General features: G+C 35.6%; 1 protein-coding gene across 12 annotated transcripts in view; it reads left to right on the top strand.

Annotated features, from left to right (window-relative positions):
• The window catches only part of CCDC122 (coiled-coil domain containing 122), a 39,854-nt gene extending 17,971 nt beyond the window's left edge, over positions 1 to 21,883 (top strand). For 11 of the 12 annotated variants that reach the window (XM_077973607.1, XM_077973604.1, XM_028837133.2 and 8 more), the window contains 2 exons: positions 4 to 120; positions 21,110 to 21,883. In XM_077973607.1, coding sequence (XP_077829733.1) covers positions 4 to 120; positions 21,110 to 21,259 — 267 coding nt within the window. In that variant the 3' untranslated portion in view covers positions 21,260 to 21,883. 12 annotated transcript variants of the gene reach the window in all.
• The last annotated feature ends 2,288 nt before the right edge of the window (positions 21,884 to 24,171 follow it).

The following is a 24,171-nucleotide window of genomic DNA, read 5'->3' as shown; positions in this document are numbered from 1 at the left end:
CAGGAAGACATTACAAAGTTAAAGGATAAAATTTTAACTGTAAAAGAATCTATCATTGAGAAAACTTGTTTTCTTGAGGAAGAAAAAAAGACACATGAAAAATTAAGAAAAGAAATAGAGGTAAGTCTTAATTATCTAGATTTCAATGTTTTATGGGACCATTTTTTAAACTTACACTATATTCATATTTCCATAATTTACTCTCAATACTCAAAACAGCTGAAGAATAAGAACTATAAAATTTAGTAAATACAAATCATCAATAGATAACTAGAGATAACCCCCTCATTCAAAGATGTTCAAATATGTGAATGTGTTCAAACAATGCAAGCATTCACTCCTGTTCAAATCTGGGCGAGGGTTCTTCCAGGTTGTTCTCATTCCACTAAGAACATGATACCCAATTAATGGCTAGAAAGCAGCTGTGTAGTCAAAGAGGCTGCCCATTCTTAGACATCAAGGACTCCTCAGAATAGAATAAAACACAATGGAAAGAATTGTCTTTCCAAACCTCTCTGACTTCCTATTCGCGGTTATCAAGAGACAAGTTAAAAAAAAAAAACAAACTGAAAATATGCAAAATTGAAAGTCAGAGTAAATTAAATTCTTAATGTGTTGTGGTGCCGCCTGTGGACTTCTATAGTCATTATTGTTTAGATGAATGGTGAACAGAAATGTAAAATAATATGCGATTAAGGGCAAATAATTTTCACCTGAATACATTAATTTGGAAAATAAAAGTATGCATGATTCAACTTGCTTTTGACTAATTTGACACAATACAAAGCATCTGAGGAAATTAAAGATAAAAACCCTCATCTTTACATATTCGCTATTAAAAAATATGATTTTACCTTATAGTTTACTAGGAATCTAAACAAATAATGGTTTTTTTTTTGCCCTTGTAGACATTAAGGTTCATTATAAAGCAATAAATAGTAAGACAGTGTATTAGTGGTATAAAAGTAGAAAAAAAAATTATTATTATTATTATTATTTTCTTTATTTTTGAGAAGGGATCTTGCTCTGTTGCCCAGACTGGAGTATGGTGGTGTGATCTCAGCTCACTGCAGCCTCGGCCTCCCAGGTTCCAGCCTTTCTCCTGTCTTAGCCTCCCAGGTAACTGGGATTACAGGCACGTACCACCATGCCTGGCTAATTTTTGTATTTTTAGTAGAGATGGGGTTTCACCATGTTGACCAGGCTGGTCCCAAACTCCTGACCTCAGGTGATCTGCCTGCCTCAGTCTCCCAAAGTGCTGATTTTACAGGTGTGAGCCACCACGCCCAGCCAGAAAAAAAATTATTAATGAAAAAAGAATCCAGAAATTATGCATGCATGAATGGTAAAAACAAAATAGATTACCTTTATGGAAAAATAAAGAAAAATGTTGAAATAAAACTGGATTTCTACCTGATAATACACACATGAGCATGCACACACACACACACACACACACACACACACATACACACTTCTGAGTATTGAGTACAACATAGGAGAAAAACTTAACAATTTGTGTCAGAAAAGCATTTATTTTAAAAGAGAAAAACACTCCATAAATTCTGTGGTTAAATATCTTTAGTTTTGACTATGCCGTAAATTTTCAGATTATGGGAATACACCATAACAAGAGAAAGAACAAGACTCCATTCTAGATTATTATAACACATGTATGTGATAAGAAAGAGATAAGAAAATGTCAAATCAGTGAAACATTGGGCAAATGGTATAAAAAGACCATTTTTCTGAAACATGAATATCAGAAATAAAGAAAAATATGACCATCCTCATTAACAATAAGAGACTGATAATTAAAACCACAGTGAAGTTCCATGTTTAGCCCATCTGATTATCAGTATTACAGTTGGTAAGATGTTGAGCATGGGAATTTTAATACAGTATTCTTGTGAGTGTGAATTGCTAAAAGCACTTTGGAAAGAAATGTGAAATTACCTTGTAATTTTTTTACAGTAACATATTTTATTGAGGTATAATTGTCATAAGAGTAAGTACACAAATTATAAATGGATAGCTTGATTTATTTGGACTAATATGTACATATATTTATGTTGGTATTACCTAGATCAAGATATAGAACTTTCCCAGCATGTCCAGAAAGTTCTCTTCTACCCTTTTTATCAAATAGCCACTATTCTGATTTTTATAAACAGCTTCACTAAAATTCACATACCATACAGTTCACCAATTTTTGTCAGATATCCTGCAACAAAGTTTTAAAAATGAAAACAAATTATTCAGAGATTTTTTTTATTATTATTTAACTTTTTTTTTGAGACAGAGTCTCACTCCATCACCCTGGCTGGAGTGCAGTGGCGTGATCTCCGCTCACTGCAAGCTCTGCCTTCTGGATTCATGCCATTCCCCTGCCTCAGCCTCCCGAGTAGCTGGGACTACAGGCACCCACCACCACACCCCGCTAATTTTTTGTATTTTTAGTAGAGATGAGGTTTCACCATGTTAGCCAGGATAGTCTCGATCTCCTGACCTCGTGATCCGCCCACCTCGGCCTCCCAAAGTGCTGGGATTACAGGCATGAGCCACCGTGCCCGGCCTTAATTTAACTTTTAAGTTCAGAGGTACATGTGCAAGTTTGTTATATAGGTAAATTTCTGTCATAGTCTGTTGTACAGATTATTTCAATACCCAGGTATTAAGCCCAGTACCCATTAGTTATTTTTCCTGATCCTTTCCTTCCTCTCACCCTCCTGTGTATGTTATTTCTGATAGGCTCCAGTGTGTGTTGTTTCCCTCTATGTGTCCATGTGTTCTCATCATTAGGTCCCACTTATAAGTGAGAACATCCAGTATTTGGTTTTCTGTTCCTGTATTAATTCATTAGGATAGTGGCCTCCAGCTCCATTCATGTTCCTGCAAAGGACATAATCTCATTCCTTTTTATGGCTGCATAGTATTTCATGGTGTATATGTACCACATTTTCTTTATCCAGACTACCATTGATGGGCATTTAGGTTGATTCCATGTCTTTGCTATTGTGAATATTGCTGCAATGCACTTACACATGTATGTGTCTTTTTGATAGAATGATTTATATTCCTTTGGGTATATAATCAGTAATGGGATTGCTGGGTTGAATGTTATTCTGTTTTTAAGTCTGAGGAATTGCCACACTGTCTTCCACAATAGTTGAACTAATTTACAGTCCCACCAACAGTGTATTAGTGTTCTTTTTCTCTGCAACCTTGTTAGCATGGGTTTTTTGTTGTTGTTGTTGTTGTTGTTGTTTTACTTTTTGATAATAGTGATGATGGTATCTCATTGTGGTTTTGATTTACATTTCCCTAATGATTCATGATGCTGAACATTTTTTTATATGATTGTTGTCCACATGTATGTCTTCTTTTGAAAAGCATCTGTTTATTTCCTTTGCCCACTTTTTAATGGGGTTGTTTGATTTTTTCTCGTAAATTTGTTTAAGCTTCTTATAAATGCTGGATATTAGACCTTTGTCAGATGTATAGTTTGCAAAAATTTTCTCTCATTGTGTAGGTTTTCTGTTTACTCTGTTGATAGTTTATTTTGGTATGCAGAAGCTCTTTAGTTTAATTAGATCCCATTTGTCAACTTTTGCTTTTGTTGCAATTGCTTTTGGCATCTTCATCATGAAATATTTGCCCATTCCTATGTCCAGAATGGTATTGCCTAGGTTGTCTTCTAGGATTTTTTATAGTTTGGGTTTCATATTTAAGCCTTTAACCCATCTTGAGTTAATTTTTGTGTATGGTGTAAGGGAGGGGTACAGCTTCAATCTTCTGCACATGGCTAACCAGTAATCCCAGCACCATTTGTTGAATAAGGAGTCTTCCTCAGTGCTTGTTTTTGTCAGCTTTGTCAAAGATCAGATAGTAGTAGATGCATGGTCTTATTTCTGGGTTATCTATTCTGTTCCATTGGTCTATGTGTCTGTTTTTGTACCAGTACCATGCTGTTTTGGTTACTGTAGTCCTGTATTATAGTTTGAAGTCAGGTAGCATGATGCCTCCAGCTTTGTTCTTTTGGCTTAGAATTGCCTTGGCTATTTGGACTCCCTTTTGGTTCCATAGGAATTTAAAAATAGTTTTTTCTAGCCATGTGAAGAATGTCATTGGTAGTTTAATAGGAATAGCATCAAATCTATACATTGCTTTGGATAGTATGGCCATTTTAATGATATTGATTCTTCCTACCCATGAGCATGGAATGTTTTTCCATTTGTTTGTCATCTCTGATTTATTTGAGGAGTATTTTATAGTTCTACTTGTAAAGATCTTTTACCTCCCTCGTTAGCTGTATTCCTAGGGGTGTGTGTGGGGGGCAATTGTGAATGGGATTTGGCTCTCAGCTTGATTGGTGTTATATAGAAGTGCTAGTGATTTTTGCATATTGATTTTGTATCCTGAGACTTTGCTGAAGTTGTTTATCAGCTTAAGAAGCTTTTGGGCCAGGACTGTTGGGTTTTCTAGATATAGCATCATGTCGTCTGCAAACAGGGCTAGTTTGACTTCCTCTCTTCTTGTTTGTATATGTTTTATTTCTTTCTCTTGCCTGATTGCTCTGGCCAGGACTTCGAATACTATGTCAAGTAAGAGTAGTGAGAGAGGGGATCCTTGTCTTTTGCTGGTTTTCAAGAGGAATGCCTCTGGGTTTTGCCCATGGAGTATGATGTTGGCTGTAGATTTGTCATAGATGGCTCTTATTATTTTCAGGTATATTCCTTCAATACTCAGTTTATTGAGAGTTTTTAACATGAATGGTTGTTAAATTGTATTGACAGCCTTTTCTGCATCTATTGAGATAATTCATGTTGTGTTTGTCTTCAGTTCTGTTTATATGATGAATCATATTTATTGATTTGCATATATTTAACCAAACTTGCATCCCAGGTATAACGCCTACTTGATGGTGATGGACAAGCTTTTTGATGTGCTTCTGGATTCAGTTTGACAGTATTTTGTTGAGGATTTTTGCATCAATGTTCATCAAGGATGTTGGACTGAAGTTTCCTTTTTGTTATGTCTCTTTCAGGTTTTGGTATCAGGATGATTTTGGCCTCATAGAATGAGTTAGGGAGGAGTCCCTCCTCCTCAATTTTTGGGAAGTTTTGGCAGGAATAGTACCAGCTCTTCTTTGTACATCTGGTAGAATTCGGCTGTGAACCCATCTGGTACTGGGCTTTTTTCAGTTAGTAGGCTATTTATTACTGAATTAATTACAGAGCTTGTTATTGGTCTGTTCAGGGATTCGATTTCTTCCTGGTTCAGTCTTGGGAGGGTGTATGTGTCTAGGAATTTAGCCATTTCTTCTAGATTTCCTCATTTATGTGTATAGGGGTGTTCACAATATTCTCTTATGGTTATTTGTATTTCTGTGGGGTCAGTGGTAATATCCACCTTCTCATTTCTGATTAGGTTTATTTTGATCTTCTCTATTTTCTTCTTTATTAGTCTAGCTAAGAGTTTATCTGTTTTATTAATTTTTTCAAAAAGCCAGCTCTTAGATTCACTGATCTTTTTGAAGGGTTTTTTTGGTCTCAGTCTCCTTCAGCTTTGATTTTGGTTATTGTCTTCTACTAGCTTTGGGCTTGGTTTGCTTTTGGTTCTCTAGTTCTTTTAGTCATGATGTTAGGTTGTTAAATTGAGATCTTTCTAACTTTTTGATGTGGGCATTTAATGCTATAAATTTCCCTCTTAATACTGCCCTTAGCTGTGTCCCAGAGATTCTGGTATCTTTGTTCTCATTAGTTTCAAATAACTTCTTGATTTCTGCCTTAATTTCATAATTTACTCAAAAATCATTCAGGAGCAGGTTATTCAATTTTCAATTTCCATGTAATTGTATGGTTTTGGGTGAATTTCTTAGTCTTCATTTCTAATTTGATTGTGCTGTAGTCCAAGAGATTGTTATGAATTCAGTTATTTCGCATTTGCTGTGGAATGTTTTATTTCTGATTATGTGATTGATTTTAGAATATGTGCCATGTGGCGATGAGAATAATGTATATTCTGCTGTTTTGGAATGGAGAGTTCTGTAGATGTCTGTCAGATTCTTTTGATCCCATGTTGAGTTCAGGTCCTGAATATCTTTATTTATTTTCTCTCTTGATGATCTGTCTAGTATTTTCAGTGGGGTGTTAGAATCTCCCACCATTATTGTGTGGGAGTCTAAGTCTCTTTGAAGGTCTCTAAGAACTTACTTTATGAATCTGGGTGCTCCTGTGTTGGGTGCGTATATATTTAGGATAGTTAGGTCTTATTGTTGAATTGAATCCTTTACCATTATGTAATGCCTTTCTTTGTCTTTTTAAATCTTTGCTGTTTTAAAGTCTGTTTTGTGTGAAACTAGGATTGCAACACCTGATTTTTTTTTTCTGTTTTTCCATTTGCTTAGTGGATTTTCCTCTATCCCTTTATTTTGAGTCTATGTGTGTCACTGCATGTGAGATGGGTCTCTTGAAGACAGCATACCAATGGATCTTAGTTCTTTATCCAGCTTGCCACTCTGTCCCTTTTAACTGGGGCATTTAGCCCATTTACATTCAAGGTTAGTATTGATATGTGTAGATTTGATCCTGTCATCATGATGGTAACTGGTTATTTTGCAGACTTGTTTATGTGGTTGCCTTATAGTGTAACTAGTCTGTGTACTTCAGTGTGTTTTTGTGGTGGCTGACTCTGGTGTTTCATTTCCATATTTAGTGCTTTCCTCAGGAGCTCTTGTAAGGGAGGTCTTGTGGTAATGAACTCCCTCAGCATTTGCTTATCTGAAAAGGATCTTATTTCTCCTTTGCTTATAAAGCTTAGTTTGGCTGGATATGAAATTCTGGGTTGGAATTTCTTTTCTGTAAAAGTTTTGAATATTGGTCCCCAGTCTCTTCTGCTTGTAGGGTTTCTGCTGAGAGGTCCACTGTTAGTCTGATGGGTATCCCTTTGTAGGTGATCTGACCTTTCTCACTAGCTGTCTATAACATTTTTCCCTTTCATTTCAACCTTGGAGAATCTGAAAATTATGTGTCTTGGGGATGATCTTCTTGTGAAGCGTCTTACTGGGGATCTCTGCACTTCCTGAATTTGAATGTCAGCCTCTCTAGGTAGGTTGGGGAAGTTCTCATAAATGATATCCTGAAATATGTTTTCCAAATTGGTTCCATTCTCCTCATCTCTTTCAAGGACTCTAATGAGTCATAGACTTGGTCTCTTTACATAATTAAATATTTCTCAGAGGTTTTGTTCTTTCCTTTTCATTATTTTTTTCTTTATTCTTGTCTGACTGTCTTATTTTAGAAAGCCAGTCTTCAATCTCAGAGATTCCTTCTTCTGTTTGGTCTATTCTGCTATTAATATTTGTGATAGCATTATGAAATTCTTGTAGTGTGTTTTTCAGCTCTATCAGGTCACTTAGGTTCTTTTCTATACTGGCTATTTTGTCTGTCAGCTCCTGTATTGTTTTATCATGATTCTTGGCTTCCTTGGACTGGGTTTTAACATACTTCTGTAGCTTAATGACCTTCCTTCCCATACTCTGAATTCTATTTCTGTCATTTAAGCCATTTCAGCCCAGTTCAGAATCATTGCTGGGGACGTGATGTGGTCATTTGGAAGAAAGAAGGCACTTTGGCTTTTGGGGTTATCAGGGTTTTGTGCTGGTTCTTCCTCATCTTTATGGGCTTATGCTCCTTCAATCTTTGAGCTGCTGACCTTTGGATGGTTTTTTTTTTCTTTTATCCTATTTGATGATCTTGAGGGTTTGATTGTTATATTAGGTGGATTCATCTGACTAGCTTCATTTCTGGAAGATTTGAAGGGCCAACACTCTGCTCCCAACTCCTGGACTGTGTGCTGTAACTCTAGAGGACTTTTATCAGGCCCCAGTTTTGTTCTCTGGCCCCTCGAGGTTAGGAATCCACTGTGCTGGGGGTGCCAAGGTGCTCCCAGACTGCTGGTCACTATACTCGGATGGGTTATGTCAGCCAAAGTGGTCAGTAGTGCAGTGATAGCAGGATCCATTCTTGTTTGTGCATGCCAGCAGCAGCAGTAGTAGCAGTGCAGTGGGGTGCAACTCATCAGCTGCAGCAGAGTGCTCATGAGTCCTGGGGTGCTTGCCTCCCTGCAGGCATTCACTACAGTGGCAGAGACAGTGTAGCTGCGGGGAGATAGGGGGCCCCTGCTGATGGCTGTGTGTTTGGTCTCACTGGTGGTGGTGTTGGCTCAGGAGCAGAGTGCTAGTTGGCACAGATCTGTGTCCAATTTACCATTTAAAGCATATAATTCAGAGACCTCTTATATAATCAGATATGTGCAACATTCACCAAAGTTAAATTTAGAAATTTTCATCACCTCACAAATAATCTTGTACTTTTTAGCTATGACCTCTTTATCTCTCTATTGTATTTACTCATATTTTTGCTTTATTATGTTCTTTCTTCCTGACATTCTATGATTTCTTCTTCTTTCATTTCCTTTTTGTATACAACTTCTAAAATCATTCTTTTAGGATAGCTCTGCTGGTGACACATTCTTTTATTTTTTTCATGGAAGAATGTCTTGATTTCTCCTTCATTCCTAAAGGTTATTTTTGCTGGATACAGAATTCTGGGTTGACAGTTCTTTCCACAGTTGAAAAATGTTATGTCACTTCCTTCTGGCCTCTGTGATTTCTGGTGCGAAATCTGCTGTAATTCAAATTGGTTTTCCTATATATGTAAGGTATTTCTTTCTTGGTGTCTTCAAGATTTTTCTGTCTGCAGAATGAGCAGGATTGGGGAAAAAACATTTTTCTGTTTTCAGAAGTTTTACTATGACATGTTTTTGCGTGGATTTCTTTGCATTTATCCTTTTTTGAGTTCTCTCAGCTTCTCAATTCTGTAGTTTTATATCTTTTGCCAAATTTAGGATTTTTCAGCCATCAGTTACTTGAATCTGTGCCTTCTTTCTCCTCTCCTTCCATAACAAAAGATATGACATCTTTTGTTATAGTCTCATAAGCCCCTGAGGTTCTATTTATTTCTATTTTCAATCTGTTTTCTCCCTTTTGTTCAGATTGAGTAACTTTAGCTTTCTGTTTTTCAGTTCACTGATTAGTTTTTCTGTTCTCCCATCCACTCTTAAATTCCACTGAACTCTTCACTTTGGTTATTGTGCTTTTAGTTCTTAAATTTCCATTTGAGTCTTTCTTATATCTTATATTCCTTTGCTCAGACTTTCTATTTCTTACATTTTTTCCAGGCATGTTTGTAATTGTTTATTGAAGCATTTGTATGACAGAGGCTTTAAAATGCTTGTCATATAATTTTAACTTCTGTGTTATGTTGGTGTGGTGAATGTTGGTTGTGGTTTCTTGCTCAGTTTGAGATCTTATTTTTTGGTGTTACGAGCCATTTTTTATTGAAATATGGACATGTTGGGTATTATGCTTTAAGATTCTGGATCTTCACTATTTCCAGGTGGCCACTGGGGTCTAGATTCTGCTACCAGTCTCCACTGACTCCATTGTTTCCCATGGAAGCGGGAGAGGCTATTCTGTAGGCCTCTGCTGATATCATTCTGGGTTGGAGGGAAAAGGAATCCTTGCTACTACTCCTAACATGGCCTCCAGGGACACTGCGAGGACATGGCCTGGTTACTACTGAGTACTGGTGAAAGTCCTGACTCTCTACTAGACCTCCTTTGATATTACATCAGGGAGGAGAAGAATATTACACCTTGATGGGCAGAGAAGTCCAGGATCCTCAAATGGGCTCCAGCGACACCACAGTGTATGGTTTCTTGCTGCTTAGAGAGGATTAAAACTCCTGACTCCACAGTTAAAACTCCTGGCTCTTTAGTTAGCTTTCTCTGAGAGTGCACCAGCAGGGGGATTAGGCACTTCATTAAAGCCTTGCAATGGTAGAAGTTTAGGCTTTCCACCCAGCTGTTGCTGGCATGAGTGTTGGAGGGGCCATAGTTTTTTCTGTGGTGTTTGACTTTAGTAAAACAGTTACTGCCTACAAGTTTTCTGTCTCACTAAGCCGCTATTTTCCTTATCTTTTGACTAGATGGAGCAAATTTTTCTTAGGGCTTTTTGTCTGTACTTCTTGGCATTTCCAGATTGCTATCTTCTCCAGAATCCTCTCTGGGATATATGAGGAAAAAAGAAAGCCCATGATATTACTTGGGTCTTGATGTTCCCTAGACAGTTTGCCTTCTTCTCTCCAACTTTCAGGAGCTTCTGATGTTTGTTTAATATACAATGTCCAGGGCTTTTAGTTCTACTTATCAGGAAGAATAGGTAACTGAAGTATATCAACTTCATCTTGCCAGCAGTAGTATAAATTGGTAAAGGATGATGTAAGTGGTCACTAATGTTAGATTTAGAGGAAATGTTACTGAGGTTAAGCCTTCTGTTTTTTGATGTTTCCATCATAAAACTTCTTGTCATGAAATTTAATAAACTTTTTAAGTTTTCATAATAGGGACATCTCTGTTAAGATTCTTTTGAACTTTTTCATTTTAATTCTATTACTTCTAATTCATTTAAAAGTTGTCCCCAATTCAGTTTAAAAAATGAAAATTTAAGAACTTAAAGATTCTCCACAACAAATTATGAAACCGAAGGACAAATATAGTCAGACCATTGTCTAAAATGTTGCATTTGTGTCAATAATTTTATTTATTCCATGATGAGAATTGATCATTAATATGAGTAACCTTCTCAAAACAACCAGTTTTTAAAGAAGATGAATTCATACCAAAAGATTTTTATTATTTCTTTTTTGGAGTCTTTTTTCTATCCCTTCTGAATATCTTTATCCATGGCCTTGTTACAGTTCAAGAATCATCTTTTGCCTGGAGTACAGCATTGTTTTGTTCTAATTCTTTTAAATATTGTGCTTTACATATTTTAGTTCTCATATTAATCTTACTTTTACATTTTTTGGTTCATAAGAATAAAAAATGGTTTTTGAATATCAATGTTTTCCTGTCAAATAAATGCTTTCAGTATTTTTAGGCCATATCTGAATGAAAAAAGCCTTTTCAAATATTTATTCCCAAAATGTCCTTCCCCCCCAATGTCTATTGTCTGTCTTCATATATTTTGGAAGAAAGGAACTAAAGATAGAGTGGAGAAAAAAGATAAGCTATGAGTCATTGACAAAAAAAAATTGGGGAAGCAAAATACAAGGCATGCAAACACAAAGCTTCAAATATAACACATTTAAGCAACAATCAGTGGTTTCTAGTTCAAGGTTAAAAAAAAAAGTGTTATTTCCAAATCCAAGAGTTTTCATACAAAGGATACTGGAGCAGTTGAGAAGTTTTTAGCAAATGATGAATGCTGCAAGCAATGCTTTGGGATAACAGACATTGTGTAAAGCACTGATGGCTTACTCTTGCCTAAATTTTGTACAGCGTGAGTTTGAAATTTAAAAGAATAGGGGAAAATTGTGTACACTTTCAGAGCTGCTAAGGGTGATGAACAAAGCATGTTTAATTTAGTATGATGTAATACACAGCTATATAATTAACAAATGTATTCATTTATTGAGGTCAGCAACAGAAATGATTACACAACTAGAAAGCCAGTCCTATGAGAAAAACCCAGAGCCTGGGCACAGTGGCTCATACCTGTAATCCCAGCACTTTGGGAGGCCAAGGTGGGTGGATCACTTGAGCCCAAGAGTTTGATACCAGCCTGGACAACATGGCAAAACACTGTCTGTACTAAAAATACAAAAATTAGCTAGGCACAGTGGTGTGTGCCTGTATTTCCAGCTACGCAGGAGGCTGAGGTGGGAGGATTGCTTGAGACTGGGAGGAAGAGGTTGCAATGAGCTGACATCATGTCACTACACCCCAGCCCAGGCAACAGAGCAAGACCCTGTCTCAACAAAGGAAAAAGAAAAACCCAGAGAAGCAAAGGGAAAAAAGCTGATCTGAAGGCATAGTAAGAATTATTCAGGTAGATACAAAGATAAGATAGCAACTAATTATTCTCTTTTGTAGAAAGTATAAGAAGAAATGTCCAATGTTATTAAATCTGTTATTATTTATTGAATGCCTGGTATTTTTGAAGCACTTTACATAGGCTATCCTATTTAAATTCCCCATAATAACATGTCTTACAAAATTTTAGAAAATTTAAATAACTTGCACAAGGTTATATAGCTAATGATAAATGACAAAGTAGGATATGAATCCAAACCTGTTGGACTCTATTTTCCCACTTCTTTTTTAAATATAGCTTTTGTTTCTAGGAATACATTCTCCTTAAAAAGGATTAAAATGTTAGAAGAAAGGCTATAGTTCCTTTTATACCACCTTCTAGCATGTTGTTCTCTCTCATTACTCTCACCGCTTATTAATGGTACACACAAACACAAACCCCTGTGGGTGGAAGAATATTATGTAAATGTAGTATATGTATCATTTTGCAACTAATTTACTTATTCAACAATCTGTCTTGTAGATTTTTCATATTGGTGCAAATTGGCCTGCTAATTATTTTTAACTGCTGCAAAATATCCCACAGTTTGGCCATACCTTAATTTATTTAGCCATGCTACAACTGGTGAACATATAAGTGGTTTCCAGTTTTTTCAATATTAAAAGTAATGTTGTAGGAAACATAATAAACAAACCCTTTGCACCAAGAAGTAGAATTACTGGGTCATGAGATAAAATCTGTGCTCTTTCTGTTACATAATACGTTCTCTTAATAACTATGAACACAACTAATAGTAATAATATCTTATAGTTGAAATAATTTTATACTGTTTTATGGATTCTTACTCCTTCATGAGGTTGGATGAGTAAATGTTGAATTTTTCCTTATTGGAAACCCCAAATTTGCATATTAGGTCCCCTCAAAAACTTGGCTGTAACTTAAATGCACACACGAGGGATAAAATTCCAAGGAGCACAGCTGGGAAACAATTAGAATGCTTATAAGCTGAGTAGAGATTTCAACATCTGTCCACTATAGCAGCTGCCCAATTCCCACAACTGCCAAACTTTAGGAGTAAAGACCACATCTATAACTAAGAACTAAAACAAAGCTGGACTAAAGGCAAGACCTAGATCTAAGGACAAAATTGAAATAGATATACTCTAACTTAAAGTATAAAACAAAGTGTCAAGAGTTCAAGATGATCCACCAGTAATTTAACTGACAGAACAAAACACTTTTCAGAGGAAAGTAATAAAATTCAGAGTTTTCAACATGTGCACAATGGTTAGTAATAAAACATTACTCAATGTGAGGAAAAAGAAAAATATTGGCCGGGCATGGTGGCTCATGCCTGTAAACCCAGCACTTTGGGAGTCCAAGGTGGGCAGATCACTGGAGGTCAGGAGTTTGAGACCAGCCTGGCCAACGTGTTGAAACCCCGTCTCTACTAAAAATACAAAAATTAGCCGGGCGTGGTGGTGGGGGCCTGTAATCCCAGCTATTCAGGAGGCTGAGGCTGGAGAATTGCTTGAACCTGGGAGGCGGAGGTTGCAGTGAGCTGAGATGGTGCCATTGCACTCCAGCCTGGGCAACAACAGTGAAACTCCATCTCAAAAAAAAAAGAAAGAAAGAAAAAGAAAAATATTATCCATAGCTAAAAGTAGAATCAACCAATAAAAATAGCGACAGTTGACTCAGAAGTTGTTAGACAAGGACTAGAAAACTGTAAGTATGTTACACATTCTACAGGATGTTTATAGTGGATATACAAACATCCTTTTCATTTTATAATTAAAGGAAGTGTATAATGATTGATATTGTGGGTAAAGAGAGAGGATTTTAATCACATAAAACAACCAAATGGAAATCTTAATACTGAAAAAATAAGTTGAATTTTTAAAATGTATTGATAAACAACAGTTGGTGGACTTTGTTTCCAATAGACTTGCACTATAAAAAATGCTAAAGAAAGTTTTGTTTTGTTTTATTTTTAGAGTTGGAGTCTTGCCGCTGCCCAGACTGGAGTGCAGTGGCACAATCTCAGCTCACTGTAGCCTCTGCCTCCCGGGCTCCAGCAATTCTCCTGCCTCAGCCTCCCCAGTATCTGGGACTATAGGCATGCACTACCATGCCCTGCTAATTTTTTGTATTTTTAGTAGAGATGGGGTTTCGCCATGCTGACCAGGCTGGTCTCGCACTCCTGACTTCAGGTGGTCTGCCCACCTCAGCCTCCCAAAGTGCTGGGATTAAGGCATGAGCCACTATGCCCAGCCTAAAGGAAGTTTTTAAAGCTGAAAGGAAATGATACTGGGAAGGACTAGAAATGGAAAATATATACATAAAGAGATGAGTCTTTTTTTCTTTTGAGTAATTCAAAAGTCATTTGACACTTTAAATACAAAACAATAATGGATTTTGGGTTTTATAAGATGTAGAGTAAGATATATATCAAGAATAGCCTTTTGTTGTAAGGTTCTTATATTTTTACATGTACTGATATGTTAATTGAAGACAGATTGTGATAAGTTAAGAGAATATATTAAAATTCCTAGAGCAACTTAAAAAAATACATAAAGGTATAGGCATAGCTAGAAGGACAAAGGAAGAAATAAAATGGAACAACAAAAAATACTCAACCCAGAAGAAGACAGAAAATGAAGAAAGTAAAAGGACAAAAGGGATTAATAGATGACAAACATTATGATGGTAGATTTTAACCCCAAAATATCATTAGTTACATTAAATGTAAATGAACTAAGCATTCCAATTAAAAGGGGGAAAATTATTAGACTGAATAAAATCAAGTGGCAAGCATAACCTCTTCACAAGAGATGCACTTCTAATATAAAGCCACACTTAGTTTGAAAGTTAAAAAAAGGAAAAAGATAAACTATGAATACACCAGTCTTTAAAAAGTTGGTGTAACTGTGTTAATATCAAGTAGATTTCAAGATAAGAACTACTAACCAAGTTAAACAGGGTCAGTCAATTCACCAAGAAGGAATAACAATTCTCCATGTATATTTACATAATGGAGCTTCAAAATACATGAGCAAAACAAACAGAACCAAAGGAAAAAAAGAGACATCTATAGTCATATCAGAGATCTTAACTTTTTTGAGTAATTGATAGTACAATACAGAATATCAGTAAACATATAGAAGATGTGAAGAACTTATCCATCAACTTAATTAACATTTATAAAGTGCTGCACATAACAACTACTGATTACGCTTTAAGTGTACATGAAACATTCACCAAGACACACAATATACTAGATTATATATTTCAAAGTTGAAATTCTATTATCACAGCAGAATTCCATTAGAAATCAATAACAGTGAGATAGCTAGAAAATACATAAGCTTTTGGAAATTGAGCATTATACTTCTAAATAACCCATGAGTCAAAGAAGAAATCACGAGAAAAATTAGAATATATTTGAAATTGAAGGATAATGAAAACACAACATATGGAAAATTATGGGGTGAAGCTAAAGCAGTGTTTACAGGAAAATTAAGTTTTTAATGCCTATAATAGAAAAGAGAAAAAGATTTGAAATCAACTATCTAAGCTTCTACCATCACAGACTAGAAAAATAAATTCAGCAAAAAGTGAATAGAAGGAATTAAATGATAAATAACAGAAATCAATGAAATAGAAAAATGAGAAAAAAATCAATAAAGTCAAAAGTTGAAAAGAGTAATAAAATTGAGAAACCCATAGCAATACTGATCAAGAAAAGAGAGAGATTAGTAGGGACATTACTCCAGGTTCTGTAGACTTAAAAGGGTGATGCAGGCCTATTATGAAAAACTTTATGCCAATTAGACAAACAGACAAATTCCTTGGAAAAAAAAAAAACATACTATAACACAAGAGGAAATTGCATCCATGTTTAACCTTATGATCTATTTCAAATTAAGCTTTATGAATGGTGTAGGTAGGAATCAATGAAATTGAATTCATAATTAAAAACTCTTCCCATAAATAAGACTCCAACGGACACATTTTCATTAGTGAATTCTAATCATATATTTAAGGAAAAAATAATGCCCAATCTAAACAGACTATTTCAGAAAATAGAAGGGGAAACTCCTCCCAACTCATTTTAGGAGGTGAACATAACCCTGATACAAAAAGAAAAAAAATCAGCAGGAATCCTATCAGAAAAGAAATCACAGACCAATGTCCCTCATGAGTATAGATGCAAGTCTCTAACAAAATACTTGCAAATTAAATTTAGCAATATAGCAAAAGTCTAGTACATTACAACCAAGCGGGATTATCCTAAGAATACAAGGCTGGTTCAACTTTCAAAAATCAAATGATGTAATTTACTGTAGTGACAAAATGACAGAAGTAAAAAAGATGTAACCAACTTAATAGTTTCAGAAACAGCATTAGACAAAATTCAACACTCTCAACAAATTTTCAGAGGGTAACAAATTTTCTGAGAGTAACATCTCAGCAAATTAAGAATAGAAGGAAACTTCGTCAACTTGATAAAGGGAATTTATTTTTAAAAAACAACCTTATAGCTAACAACATATCATACTTACTGGTGAAATGTTGGATGCTTTCTCCCCTAAGATTGGGAACAAGGCAAAGATGTCTGGTATCACCTCCTTTATGCATCATTATTCTGGAAGTCCTAATCAATGTTATAAGAAAAAAATAAATACAAGGCATAAAGATTGGAAAGAAAAAAGTAAAACTGTCATTATTCACAGATAGCATAATTGTTTATGTAGAAAATCTTAAGGAATAGAAAAGACTAATAGAACCAGTAAGTGAATTTAGAAAGCTCATAGCATAAAAGGTCAAAATACAAAAATCAGTTACATGTTTATGTAGTTTCTGTGTAGTAGCAATAAACAACGAGGAAGTAAAATGAATAAAACAAAACTTTATTCATTAACACTAAATGACATAAAATACTTGCTAATGAATTTTGTGAAAAAATGTGCAAAACTACAATAAAAATTGCTGAGAAATTAAAGATACTAAATAAATGGAATGATATTCTATGTTCATAGTTTAGAAAACACAATATTATTAGTGTCAACTTTCCCTTTGAATGATGTATAGGTTCAACATTGTTCTATAAAAATCCCACTAAGTATTTTTTCCAGGAATTGATAAGCTAATTTTAAAATTTACGTGAAAATGCAAAGGATCTAGTAGCCAAAACAACCTTATAAAAGAAGAATAAATTTGTAGGACCTAATCTACCTGATGTTAAGATTTATTAAAAAGCTATACTTATCAAGTAACTGTAGTATTGGTAAAAGAATAAATAGACCAATGGAACAGAATGGAGTTCAGAAATTAATCCTATTTTGTCAATTTGACAAAGTTTTCAAGGCAATTCAATGAAGAAAGGAAAGTCTTATCAACAAGTGGTGATAAAACAACTGGATATCGGTGAGGAAACAATGAACCTGTATCTCCACCTCACAACAAACACAAAAATTCATCTGAAATGGATCATAGATCTCAATGTGAAAGTTAAAACTCTAAACCTTCCAGAAGAAACTATAGGAGGATATCTTCATTATGTTGGGTTAGCAAAGATTTCTTGGTACACAAACTTCGCTAACCATAAGTGAAAAATATTGATATGTTAGACCTCAAACTTTGAAACTTTTACTCTTTGAAAGACACCATTAAGAAAATGAAAAGGGCTGGGCACAGTGGCTCATGCCTATAATCCCAGCACTTTGGGAGGCTGAGGCAGGAGAATGTCTTGAGCCCAGGAGTTGAAGACCAGCCTGGGTAATACAGTAAGATCTTGTCTGTACAAATAAAAAATTAGGTGTGATGGCGCACCCCTGTGGTCCTAGCTACTCAGGAGGCTGAGGTGGGAGGATCACTTGAGTCCAGGAGGTCGAGGCTGTAGTGATCTGTGATCATGCCACTGCAGTACAGCCTCAGCAACAAAGTGAGACCTCCCCACTTCAACAACAACAACAAAAGAAAATGAGAAAATCACAAAAGTAAAAATATTTACAACACATGTATATGCACAAAGGACTTGTATCCAGGACGTATAAAGAAAGAATTTCTATCAGCCAATAATAAAGTCATACAGTCATTTTTTTTTAAATGGGCTAAAGATTTGAACAGAACTTAACAGAGGAAGACATAGTATGACCAAGATGTATAACACCCTTAACACCAAGGAAACAAATCAAAACCACAATGAGATACTATTCACACGTTTTTACCCCTAGAATGATTAAAGTTCCAATGAATATTAATACCAAATGTTGCTAAGGATATGAAACAACAGTCAAGATCATGCACTGCTGGGGAGATTATAAGATAGTGCAACTGCTTTGGAAAAACAGTTTGAGAGTTTCCTAAAAAGTTAGCATATACCTACTGTACAAACAATTCTCCACCTAGGTGTTTACTCAAGAAAAATGAAAAAAATGTGCCTTAAAAAACTTGTAAAACTTGTATATGCATTCTTATAGTAGCTTTATTGACAAAAGCCTCTAAATAGAAACATCACAAATATCCCTAGAAAGGAGAATGGAAAAATAAATTGTGGTATGTTTATATAATGGAATACTGCACATACTACCTGTGAATAGATAACTTGTCCAGCCCTATTATTCTATCATTTTATCAGTCCATTTAAAAGTAGATGTTTTGCTATAATGAGATGCCACTTCACATCCACGAGCATGGTGTTAAAGCAAACTAAATATGGCCTGAGAAGAACTCCATACTTCTTAGACAAGATTGAAAACCCAACTTACGAGTATGTGTCTGTAACAACAGCTGAGTGTTGGACAATCCCAGCGGCCATACTTCAGCCACTCCTAGACTGCTGAGTGTTCAAACTGTGTTCAAATAAGGCAAACGCAGAGCTGTAGCCAATCCTGCTGTTTCTGTACCTCACTTCCAATTCCTGTACCTCACTTTACTTTTTTTGTCTATACATTTCTTCTGACCCCGAGGCACCCCTGGAGTCTCTGAATCTGCTCTGATTCTGGGGAGTGCCCAATTTGTGAATCATTCATTGCTCAATTAAACTCTTTAAATTTAATTTGGCTGAAGTTTTTATTTTAACGATGGCCATGACCAAAAACATAGATAATAAGTATTTTCAAGGATGTGAAGAAATTGGAACCTTCACACATTACTGGTGTGTAAAGTTACACTGGAATGTAAAATTATACAGTCGTTTTGAAAAACAGCTTGGCAGTTCCTGAAATGGTTAAACATGGACTTACCATATGATCCAGTAATTCTACTCCTCACTGTATACCTGAGAAGTGAAAACATATATTCACACAAAATCTTGCAGACAAGTGTTCATGGCAGTATTATTTATAATAGCCAGAAAGTGGAACCAACTCAATAGGGAATGACTGCTGATGGGTACCAGTTGATGAACATGTTTTAAAATTGATTGTGATTATAGTTGTGAAACAGAGTAGGAATGGAATTTAGCCCTCACCATGATTTGGCCCCCACCCCTACTAATACATTTTTTCCATACCCACCCATTACCAGACCTTGCAGAACCCCATCCATTGGCCTGCTGACCACAAGATACCTCTTGAAACAGAGGTAAGCAGCATCCCACTGTAAACCTTACTCAAGGGAGTTAGCCTTATTGCAGGCCTGTGCACAAGACCAGAAGAATGGCTGATCTTTACCCCATGCCTCATTATAATACTAAAAGCCTCACCCAGGGAAGAGCTTATCCATCATATTTTGATCATGCAATGTACATGCTAGCATGATTTCTCACTGTGCCTGCACACTCTGCGCTCCACCATGCACTGTAATGATACTCCCATACCCCATGCACATTCCTGTCACCTTTCCTAAAAACACCACAAAGACCTGCCCTTGGAAAGCCAGCCAGCTAACTCTTGCTCCTGCACTGTCTCCATTATGTTCAAACATAAGCCCCCAATAAAAGCCTTGTTTGGGAAACTTGCTCAGCCTCGTGTCAATTTCTATTACATGAGAGCCCAAGAACCTGTGGTCGGTAACAGTTGTACAACTCTGTGAATATACTAAAAGCCATTGAGTTGTACACTTTAAAGGATGAATTATATGGTATGTGAATTATATTTCCATAAAACTGTTTTTTAAAAAGATTGAGTGTTCTTGTGGCCCAACACCAAGACCAATGAAGCACTTTCCACTGTGCTTCATTGCCTTCCAGTGTATCCTCGCCTGGCTCAGCATAAATGATGGTTTATTTAATAGCAAGGAAATGGACTACATGATCTCCTGGATCTTTTAGACCGAATGATCTATGTTTCAGTGAATCACTGGATACAGGAAATGGGAAATGGAACCATTTTTCTTAACTGATGTTAAAAGAAAAACTTTAAATAAATTTGATAAATTTAAAACTTTAGACAAATGTAAATTTCATAAAATTAAATTTGACAGAGCTTAATAGAAGAATGATGAGAGAACCAGCAGCCCTCAGAACCAGCAGAGGTTCAGAGAGCTCCACTTCACAAAGTGGGCAGGCAACATTTATGGACAGGAAATGGAAATGAGGTGCAGAAAGAGTTTGATTGGTTACAGCTCAATGTCTGTTTTATTTGAATATGGTGTGATCAGCGGACCACCTGTGATTGACCAAAGCTGGCTGCTGTGGTGGACTGAGTCTCAGCTATTGTTACAAAAATGTACTCCTAGTTAGGCTTTCAGTTAGTTTAAATACTGTTAGGTTGTGGTTCCTCACATAGGGACTCAAAGTAGAGTCCCCCAGGACAAATTTAGTTTAACACTGGTAACTCTCTTAACAAGAAGACATTCCATTATGGATACTTCACTTCAGCTCAACTCCCAAACTCTATCACCTGCTAGCTATGAAACTTTGGTCAAATTACTTGAACTCTTTTATCTTTGGTTTCTTCACACAAAAATGAGGATAATAATACCCGTATCATATGGTGTTATAAGAATTTAATTATATGCAGAAAGCTCTCAGCACAGTATCTAACATGTAATAAGTGTGGAATAAATAGTTATACAATTACTGTTTATTTTATCATAGTTATTTATAGTGTATAGTTTCTAATTAAGTGCTTTCCTCTTTAGAGCAGTCAAAATATTATTTATGGCTGCTTACTATTTATACTTCACAAGCCCTGTTGATGTGTGCTCTTCTTTCAATAGGTACAACATAAGAGATATGACGCAATTCTTAAGCGTTTGCATTGTCAGGTGAACAAGCTTCAGGCAAATAGACGACAGTGGCAATGGAACATTCAACAACTGGAAAAAACTGCAGCCGAATTAAGAAAATGCATTGGAATGCAAGAATAACATTGCCATAGGGCAGTGTGGAACACAGACCATGACAACAAAAATTACGGGACAGAACATTAAGAAAATCTTTTGGATTCTTAATAACAAGCATCCACTATCAGAGGCCTGTCTTAATGACAGATGTCTTTGTTGTTGTTGTCGTTGTTGTTTTTAAATCAGTCATCCATTTGTTAAAATGCCTTCTAACCCTACACTTGATAGCAGTAGACAGACAATAGGAATGCCTACAGAAAAATAGTGCAAGAGTCTCTATGACTATTGGGAGTGTGTAAAATGTATTATACTCATGAATACCTGTTTATGTTGCATTTGCTACCTTATAAAGTAAAAATTTAGAAGGGAAAAAACACTTGAATTTTCAATGATTTAAATTGTTAAGATATTTTCAAATGTTTGTCTGTTTCAAACTTTTTATTGGAAGTTTTTTTTTTACAACTGCCTTCACAGTAGCCCATAAATATTGATATTTATAATAATGTTTTTGTATGTTCAATGCTTCAAATATTTTACTCCATTTTCTCTTCTGTCCAGAAGGTAACAATCATTTTTCTTTGTTATAAAATAACATATTTTAGAGTGATACAATGAATAAAATATTTTGTTCACTTTTCTTTCTATAAATTATTCATATTCTGTAACTAAATTAAAGTTATAACATCATGTAACTCTTAAGAGTATTACTCAGTATAGACTAACATATTTTTTCTCACTGAAAGGCAAAATGTCAAAAATCAAATGGTAACTTGTCCCTTTCAGATAAAAGTGCTCCCCTTTTTCATGGTTCCATTGAGTCAAATACTTAGAAACAAAAACAAATAGGAAATATGGTTTTAAAATATTCATTTGTTAATACCACACATCTACAGCCATCTGATCTTTGACAAACCTGACAAAAACAAGAAATGGGGAAAGGATTCCCTATTTAATAAATGGTGCTGGGAAAATTGGCTAGCCATAAGTAGAAAGCTGAAACTGGATCCTTTCCTTACTCCTTATATGAAAATTAATTCAAGATGGATTAGAGACTTAAATGTGAGACCTAATACCATAAAAACCCTAGAGGAAAACCTAGGTAGTACCATTCAGGACATAGGCATGGGCAAAGACTTCATGTCTAAAACACCAAAAGCAACGGCAGCAAAAGCCAAAATTGACAAATGGGATCTCATTAAACTAAAAAGCTTCTGCACAGCAAAAGAAACTACCGTCAGAGTGAACAGGCAACCTACAGAATGGGAGAAAATTTTTGCAATCTACTCTCTGACAAAGGGCTAATATCCAGAACTTACAAAGAACTCAAACAAATTTACAAGAAAAAAACAACCCCATCAAAAAGTGGGCAAAGGATATGAACAGACATTTCTCAAGACATTCATACAGCCAACAGACACATGAAAAAATGCTTATCATCACTGGCCATCAGATAAATGCAAATCAAAACCACAATGAGATACCATCTCACACCAGTTAGAATGGCGATCATTAGAAAGTCAGGAAACAACAGGTGCTGGAGAGGATGTGGAGAAATAGGAACACTTTTACACTGTTGGTGGGATTGTAAACTAGTTCAACCATTATGGAAAACAGTATGGCGATTCCTCAAGGATCTAGAACTAGATGTACCATATGACTCAGCCATCCCATTACTGGGTATATACCCAAAGGATTATAAATCATGCTGCTATAAAGACACATGCACACGTATGTTTATTGTGGCACTATTCACAATAGCAAAGACTTGGAATCAACCCAAATGTCCATCAGTGACAGACTGGATTAAGAAAATGTGGCACATATACACCATGGAATACTATGCAGCCATAAAAAGGATGAGTTTGTGTCCTTTGTAGGGACATGGATGCAGCTGGAAACCATCATTCTTAGCAAACTATCACAAGAACAGAAAACCAAACACCGCATGTTCTCACTCATAGGTGGGAACTGAACAATGAGATCACTTGGACTCGGGAAGGGGGACATCACACACCGGGGCCTATCATGGGGAAGGGGGAGGGGGGAGGGATTGCATTGGGAGTTATACCTGATGTAAATGGTGAGTTGATGGGTGCTGACGAGTTGATGGGTGCAGCACAGCAACATGGCACAAGTATACATATGTAACAAACCTGCACGTTATGCACATGTACCCTAGAACTTAAAGTATAATAATAATAAAAAAATAAAAAAATAATAAAAAAATATTCATTTGTAGGATTAAATAATTTCAAACAGACAGCATCAAAAAAAAAAAATGTAAATCCATTTTCTCCTTACCTTTTTATGTGCCTAAAATTCAGTAAGTGGAGCTGATACAAAACCTGATATTAATAATCTTATTATGTCTAACAGTAATAGTTTTATGATGGCTTAGCATGGCTTACTATGGCTAACACTTCAAACAGCTTATCCTGTAACACAATCAGCTTTGGTCCATGACTCAGAAACAGCTACAGTGAAAATGGTGAAACCTACAGATTGTGGGGAGTACACAGTATACTCAGCTGAAGACAAGTCAGAACCAAATGCTGATTATATAAATAGATTTTAATGTAACTTGCAAATTAAAAAGTTATTATACTTTGTAAGTTTAGTTATCGCTTATAAAAAATTCTAGTTTTCTAAACTGTTTTAAAGTTTATATTGGGATTCAAAACATTTGTAAATGATAACACCTTGAGTTATAGATTTGAAAGTTTGCTTTTAAATTCAGATATGAAGAAAATAGGTGTAATCTGCTTAAGATAATGTGCTCTGCTTGTAAGTTTTAATGTAGTTTTCTAAAATATCCTTGATAATCCATATACCTATTTTACATTTTATGACAGTCAAAAATTATTTGAAAAAGAAACCTTTTTTCCCTGTTTTTTCTTATCTTGGAAACTATTTCAGATAATAGAGGCTTTCAGATT

This window comes from Macaca mulatta, chromosome 17 (genome assembly GCF_049350105.2).
Source record: "Macaca mulatta isolate MMU2019108-1 chromosome 17, T2T-MMU8v2.0, whole genome shotgun sequence".
In the NCBI taxonomy this organism is placed as follows: domain Eukaryota; kingdom Metazoa; phylum Chordata; class Mammalia; order Primates; family Cercopithecidae; genus Macaca; species Macaca mulatta.
The sequence above is the reverse complement of the archived record's forward strand: the minus strand, read 5'-3'. Positions and strand labels throughout refer to the sequence as shown.